Raw genomic sequence first — 7,454 nt, 5'->3', positions numbered from 1 at the left:
GTATGACACACTACTTTCCCTCTGCATGCTGGGGTCTCTTCCAGTTTTATTTTAAAGCTGGTGTATTGACTTTGGACTTGAGCCAGGTGAAAAGATTTAACATGACAAAGAGAGCCATTGAAGGTATCATAGTTATAAACTTCCTTATTTGTGAGGCACTTCAACTAAACAGGGCAGAAGTCCCGAGCTGGGGGGTGAAGGTGGGGGGCTTGTGTATTTGGGCTGCCTTTGGATTTCTGATCAAGGTCAAAATATCATCAATGGATTTTTTTTTTTTTTTACTTTCCTCATTCAACTTCGTCTGAGAAAAGATGCCTGCAATTGTAAAAGGAGGGCTCACAATGCCCAAGTTATTTCATTCTTTGCAATACACCATGACGAACCTACTAGCTGAAAAGAGCATTTTCAAATACTGAGTTGAAATCTCGCCTTTGCTCAGAATCAGAACTAGGATTGGCATTCTTCTTTCCCTCCATGTAGGGAATCTGTGTATGAACACACCGCTTATTTATTCTGTGCATACTCTAGGAGGAATATTTTACCTGACTCAGCTAACGATCTCAAAAATGTATGAGGCCTATGTTAGTCCTTTTCACTTCCTTCATCTGTTCAGATTCAATGTTGCTAAATTCAAGGAGATCAGACTAGTCCAGAGATGGCCCTGATTTTATTTTGCAGGAAACTGTGAGGCCATATTTGATTTTTTTCTAATGTAGACGACTTCTTGTAGAGAACAAACTTTCAAGAGTTTCTTAGCCCAGGATGGCTAAGTTTTCCAGGCTTTCTTTAGCTGATCTTGTTGATATAATTGTGAATTGGCCTTGATGAATGAGTTTAGTTGTTCCCTGTCTGACGACCTTTAGTAGCTTCATGCATTTTAATCAGTCCAATGATTCATTTATTTTCCACTTTTTTTTTTTTTGGCTGTGTGTGGGATCTTTCCTTTCAAAAAAAAAAATGGTCACAACAGGATTAATTACCCTTTGCATTAATCCTAAATTGTTTTCCAGGTAGCCCTCTAAATATATGAGGATCACAGGTGCTAAGAACTCTGCTCATGCAGGCCTAATGATCATAGTTTCTATGTGAGGTTTTCACCACCAGGATCCCTTGTTTAATCATTTTACACAGTGAAGTGTTAATCACCATTTAAATTTCTCTTTGTTTTGTAACTTCATTACTTGAATACACACCTCACTCTGGAGATATAGGGACCCCTTCAACAAAGTGTCAATTAACTTAAGCCATAAATTCTTAGCAAATTTTAATTCTCTGCTGAAATCTGAAGAAAAACAACTTCTTTGAGTCAGGCATTTAAAGTAACTTCATTCACATCTTTAAAATAAATGCATCAAGTCTTATTTTCCCACATGAAGGAGTGAAAGAAATCTCTTCAGTTCAAAGGGAACGGGTTTCTTGACATGTGAAGTGAAACTTTAAGTAATTTCTATAGAACAAAATTTAAACAACTGCAATAATTTAAAAGAGCAAGGAAATGAATCCTCAGTCCAAGTAAGATGCATCAGCAAATATGCATTGAGCAAATGAATACCCATCTCTTTGTACTTTTTAAATCTTGGTACCATTTCTACCTGATGCCTACATAAGCCTTATACTTACAAAAGTGCTGTATATGTGATAAAATGTATATTTTAACCTGAACAAAACCACAGATAAAGTACTGTATTTTTTTTCCAATAGAAGCTTTTCTTTCCGCACTAATCCTGGGCACCTGATGCATTATAGAAATAGCCGGTGCCCTTTTTCCCTATGCACAAATAACTTCAGAGTCCATTTGAGTAAATTTTCCCCACAATCTGCAGGTGCACAGAGGGAAGTCTGACTGTTTTCCCAATGTGATACAAAAGGCAACCACAATCTACTGCAGAAGGCAATGCTGGGGAAGGGGAGGAAACACTACCTCCATCTTTTGCAAAGTTATTGTTTGTAGCAACTCTCCAAAGACACAGAAAACTAAAATTTGAATTTACATATTTTAATGAGAAAATATTATTTGTACTAGGTCATAATTTAATGTAGACACCTTTTTTAAAATTCTTTGTCTTAAAACAGGCATGCTGGGAACAGGAACACCAACATTTAAAATGCCATGCTAATTCTGTACAAGGAAGAAAAATGGAGGGTAAAATCGTACAGCTCAGATAGCACTACTTTTTTTTTTTTTAACTTAAGCAGGTCACACCAGAACAACAGTTCGTTTTCCAGCAAATTACCTAAGCCTCTAAAGAAATATAGCAAACAAAAGTGCATTTTACACAGTGTATAATCATTCCTATTCACAAGTATTTACACCTCTTCGCAGCCCTTCAGCTTCTTGGAAAAGTTCTGGCAGCCGACAGTAAGGCCGTCCGTGGGAGAACCATCCGGTGACAACCCCCTTCCGGTTCCCAGTCAGCTTGTCTGAGTTCGTCCGGGGTTGCCCTTGATGTTTCCTGATTTGGGGGCTTATTTCATTTTTCTGCTTTTTCTTTCTTTTAGTTTTGTCGACAATAAAATAAATAGCTAAAAAGGTCTCTAAGTAGTCGGAAAGTTAACGTCCCAATTAACTTTCCTCTCCCCTCCCCCCTCCCCATCCCCAAACCTGGCCAGAAAGGAAGGGTAAACATTCACATTACAACAGGTACTTGTAAAGTGGGCTTTGCCCGCTCCGCGCCTGCCAGGTCGAAACCAAGTGCACTGTTGACATTTTACCGGGCGGCTTTGTAAACAACACAAGGTTCCTTTTACTTTTGCTCGCGCGCAGGACCAGCGTCCCCTTCTCCGCTTGGCAGCCTCTCCCCCTAACTCGCAGCGTTTGGAGCCTCCGGCAGGAAACAAAACCCAAAACAAAACAACAACCAAAAACCCCAAAAGCTCCGCAGAAGCCCTTGCCAGATGCGCGGAGGCGGGCGCGGTGGGAAGGTGAGTGGCTTCTTTTTGCAGCAGATTTTCCGAGACGCCAGGGGGATCCGGCCCTGCCGGGCTGCCGCGGCCCTCCGCCGGGGAGCAGTTCCAGGACCCGTTTCTGGGAGCCAGTTTTCTTGGGTTTGGGACCCGGGGTCGCAGAGTTCAGAGCTCCGCGAACTGCAGCGCAGGGAAGACGCGCTCGTCCGGACGCAGGCGAGCTGCGGAATTTGCCCCGCCTGTTCCTCGGGACCGGGTTTCGGGACCCCGGGGCGCGGGCGCGGCTCGGCCCGGGTGGACCCTGCCTTCCCCTATCTTGAGTAAGGGAAGGGAGGGGAAGCGAAAAGAGCTCCCGCGCGCCTCCTGGACTGTCTGCAACTTTTTGTGTCTCGTCTCCTGGATCCAGAACAAAGTTCTCCTGGAGGGAGCTAGGGTGCACTTGGCAAGGCGAAACGGACTAGTGAGGGTGGCGGCTCCCGGTCGGGGAGGGCAGGAGCGGGAGCCCCGAGAGGTGTGAGCAAGGCGGCGGGGAGGGGAAGGAGAGGGCGTCGGCTCCTGTGTGGTCAGTGCACGGCCACCGAGTGCAAGGTGTTGGCCGGGCTGGTGAGCGTTTCGCTGGGCGTAGCGGGGCTGCTTTGGCTGGTGGCTGTTTGCGAGGACGTGGGGCTGAGCGAGGGCGGCGAGTTCGACAGCAAGGTGGGGATGGGCGCGGGCAGCGCGGGCAGCGCGGGCACGGCGGCCGGCGTGGGCTTGATGGGCACCGGGATGGCGGGCAGCGTCTGGCCCGCCGCGTGGCACAGCGGCTTCAGCGGCACTCCGTAGGCGCTGTAGTCGCCGCTCGCCATGGAGATGGGGGTGGCCGAGTCAATCATGCCCGCGGAGCCGTACACGTGCGGCCAGCCGGTGCCCAGCGAGCTGCCCATGGTAGTCAACTGGTTGGGGAGCGGATAGGCAGCGGGCACCGGCTGCATGGCGGAGAAGGCCAAGCCGCCTGGCATCTTGTACTCCCGCGCGATGATGTTCTCGATGGCGAAGGGGTGCTTGAAGCCGGAGGGCTGCGCCACGCCGCCAAGGTTGTAGGCGGCGGCTGGCATCTGTGGCAGGTGCGTGCCGGAGGCGGCCAGCGCGCTGAGCCGCAGCTTGGCCTGCTGCTGCAGGTACTGCGCCGCGTCGGCCGGCTTACTGGGCGCCAGGTGGTCGGACTTGAGCACCTTGAAGCGCTTTCGGCGCCGCAGGAAGCTGCCGTTCTCGAACATGTCCCCGCAGCTGGGGTGCAGCGCCCAGAAGCTGCCCTTGCCCGGCTGGTCGGGCCGCCGCGGGATCTTGATGAAGCAGTCGTTGAAGGAGAGATTGTGGCGAAGGCTGTTCTGCCAGCGCTGCGTGTTCTCCCGGTAGTAGGGGAAGCGGTCCATGATGAACTTGTAGATCTCACTCAGCGGCAGCATCTTCTCGGGCGAGCTCTGGATGGCCATGGCGGTCAGCGAGATGTAGGAGTAGGGCGGCTTCTGGTCGCTGTACGTGTTGCGGCCCGGCCGAGGCATCTTCTCACTTGTCCTCTTCTGGCTTTGGGTCCGCGCCGGCAGGCGGAATGCTCGGATCTGGGAAGCGGGGAGGTCAGGGAGGGGTGGGGACGCACATGGACACCGCGAGGGTAGTCAGGCGGGACGGGGAGCGGTGAGGGAGGGGGTGGAGACAGACTTCGGGGCTGCGGGTAGGGGCTGCGCGCTTAATCAGCCGGCGCCCGCGCTCCTTGGCTAGCAACTTTGCGCGCTGACTGGCCCAGGGACAGGAGAGGGCTAGGCCGGCCAGCTGCGCGAAGATAGCAAGGGAAGTAAGTGGAGTCCCAGATATGGACCGGGCTGGGAGGCGGTGGGGACGCCACGGAGATCGGCTCACCTTAAAGTTGCTCCAAGTTGCGCGTCCGCATCCGGGATGGCGCGCTGCTTGTTACGTTCCTCCCGATGCGTGGCCCAGGAGCAGCGTCCGGGTTCCGTTGGACTCCTCGGCGCGAACCAGGGCTCTGGCGCTTAGCCTCGCAGCGCCCTGCGCCGCTGCCTCCGCGGCGCTTCTGGCTTTGCGTGCGGCCGGCAGCGAGCTCGGCTGCGGAGTCCAGGCGTGGATGTTGGCCGCAGAGACCCGGGGACTCGGGAGGGCGCTGCTGTGGGCTCCGTGGCTCCGCTGAGCTAGGTGGCTGCCTCCATGTCCTCCCTCGAACCATCTGATAGTTTTAAGCGGTGACAGGAGCAGAAAAGACCCCTGTAGCGGCGCTTCATTAATGTGCCACTTCTTAGCTATCATATGACAATCGCCTTGGGAGGAGGAGGAAAAGGAGGGGGGACTGGGGGCTGCAGAGGGAGGGGACTGAGCGGGAGGGAGAGCCCGGCCAGCTCTGGTTTCTTTCACACCTATTTACATGGACACCTTGGCCAATAGGAATCACTTCCAACTCCAGACTGGGCGATGGGGAAGAGCCTCGGCCAGTGGCGGGGAGCGAGACGCGCCGGCCGGTGGCCGGTGTGCGCCGGGTGCAGGTATGAGGAGGCGGTGGCCGCGGAGCGGGGAGCCGGGCGGCCGCTGGCGTCACAGACGGAGCTGCGGCGCTGAGGATGTTTGCCGTGGAAATGGCCGGGCTGGGGGTGTTCTGTCTCCTCTGCGTTATCTCGGGTTTGTATTGGTAGCTGACTCGAGGCACGGCTCTCCCCCGAAGCCGACCCTTGTCCTGCGCTTAGCACTCGCGGGGGTTGTTTGCGTGGATTATTAGAATGCCAACAAGCCCTTCCCCCTGCCCCGGTCCTCCAGGCGGTGGACGATTCATTGGCCCTGGCTGGCCGCTGCTTCAACCAGGTGTGTGGCTGATGAGGTGTAAGCTATCCTGACAAAATGTCATCGGACAGCCCCCTGTAAGAGCTCATTTTGAATCGACATGTATTGGCCAAATTAAAAAAAAAAAAAAAAGTTGTTAGATGGTCTACCTGGGCAAGGAGTCATGGTGTATGCTTGCTTTCCAAGTCGTCCGGGCTCCGGGGCCGTCGGCACAGACCGCGTGCAGACTAGGGAGGGCCTGAGTCCGCCTGACGCACGGTCAGCAGAGGAGCCGCGGGGACTCTGGCTCTCCCCAGGTCTTTTGAAACTTCAGCAGCCAGGCGTTTCCTGGGAATTTGCATTTTACTGTCGGAACACCCCCTCCCCCTTTTTTTTAAACAAGGGGAGAATCTATTTAGGGTTTAGAGAGCCCAGCAAAGGCTACCTGCGGTTCCCCCTCCGACAGCACTGCTGACCGAGGCTGGCAGAGAAGCAGGGAGTTTTCCTTGGTGGGGAGTGGGCGGGCGAGGGAGGGGGCGAGGTGCCTGGGGTCACGCCTCCTGGTGTGGGCTGCAGGCTCCTTTGCGCTGGGCTCCGCCTTGGGAGGATTAAATGAATCATTATTATTATCATTATCATCACCATCGTTGGCGTCATCATCATCAGATTGCTCTGAAATAAATAGGGAGTCCACACCGCCTGCATGCAGTAGATCCTCCGTTCCCACGCCTTTCTGCGCCTTCTCCAACCTTTCAGGTTTCAAAAAGAATTTCATTTCCTTGCAGTAATCACTCAATGCCTATGGTCGACACAGATTCACCTGCAAAGTCTGCAAATGTGAGAGCCCCCTTTATTCACCTTCCCCCAAAGAAGAGTGGGGGGTGGGGTGGGGTTAGGTTAGGGGAGCTGTTTGGGGTTAGCATAAAAAAGATCTTTTAGCGCGAGCACACACATGCACACAAAACTTCATTAACCAGTTTTCAGAGGTGGTCAATAACTCAGCAAAACGTAACTTAAACACGACGAATTTAGGAGATTAAACAATTTCATTAATATTGAAATGGCTCTCGTGTCTGGGTTGCCTCGCTTGAGATGCAAGCGCACGTTTTTCAATATTAACAGAAGTGCTTGAAGAAAAGGAATAATGTCACCGCCTTAATTCGCAAAAAATAAGCGGGAGGAGGGGCGGGGGGGGCATGGGGGTGGGGAAGGGGACACTAACCTGTCCCTGGGGGCACAGCTCCAGGAGGGCAGATAAAGGTATTGCCCTTCTTGGAAGATGAACTAGCTGGATGGGGGGGGGGGGGATCTTGGCCCAGCTTTGGGCAGAAGCGCAGAATTCACCTAAGCTTCGTGCAATGCAGCTCCTAAAGAGGTGCGGCATTTGGCGTGATCGGTTCGGCTGCAGGATCAGCTGGGGAGCCAGCCTGTGGGGAAGTGTTGTTGTTTCTAGAACGAAACGGCTGTGGCCCAGGCTTTCCTGCTCCAGACCACAGCTGGCCTCCTTGGGCTCTTATGGGAGCAGCAGGAGCTCTCTTGGGCTGAAAAGGTACCAGCATCCAACCTGCCAAGAATTTTTAGGGTCCGCTCAGCAGATAGGTGCATCAGTTCACACTGATGTGTAGGGTGGTTGCATAGGGGATTCGAACCATAGGAGCAAAATCTTGCCATCCACCCAGTGACAGCTGGGGTGAGTCTCTTCTACCCCGTACGGATGCCTTTTGAAGGTGGGAATTGGGCGGGGGGGG

At 52.7% G+C, this 7,454-nt stretch overlaps 1 protein-coding gene and 1 long non-coding RNA gene across 2 annotated transcripts; one reads left to right on the top strand and one right to left on the bottom strand.

Annotated features, from left to right (window-relative positions):
* Window positions 1-1,281: 1,281 nt before the first annotated feature.
* FOXB1 (forkhead box B1) lies at window positions 1,282-5,707 on the bottom strand. Its single transcript, XM_051822347.3, has 2 exons — window positions 4,801-5,707; window positions 1,282-4,502 (listed from the first exon to the last, which is right to left on the bottom strand). Exon 2 carries the CDS (start codon window positions 4,443-4,445, stop codon window positions 3,468-3,470), a length of 978 nt encoding a protein of 325 aa, XP_051678307.1. The 5' UTR covers window positions 4,446-4,502; window positions 4,801-5,707; the 3' UTR covers window positions 1,282-3,467.
* Window positions 4,519-5,838, top strand: LOC149123129 (uncharacterized). Its single transcript, XR_016217586.1, has 3 exons — window positions 4,519-4,735; window positions 5,338-5,435; window positions 5,704-5,838. It is a non-coding gene; the product is annotated as an uncharacterized LOC149123129 (long non-coding RNA).
* The last annotated feature ends 1,616 nt before the right edge of the window (window positions 5,839-7,454 follow it).

Source organism: Oryctolagus cuniculus, chromosome 12 (assembly GCF_051225735.1).
Source record: "Oryctolagus cuniculus isolate XC-2025 breed Fujian yellow rabbit chromosome 12, ASM5122573v1, whole genome shotgun sequence".
Taxonomy (NCBI): Eukaryota; Metazoa; Chordata; class Mammalia; order Lagomorpha; family Leporidae; genus Oryctolagus; species Oryctolagus cuniculus.
The sequence above is the reverse complement of the archived record's forward strand: the minus strand, read 5'-3'. Positions and strand labels throughout refer to the sequence as shown.

Excerpts from the sequence above, each read along its gene's own strand:
- FOXB1 (XM_051822347.3), bottom strand. The coding sequence starts at position 4,445 with ATGCCTCGGCCGGGCCGCAACACGTACAGCGACCAGAAGCCGCCCTAC.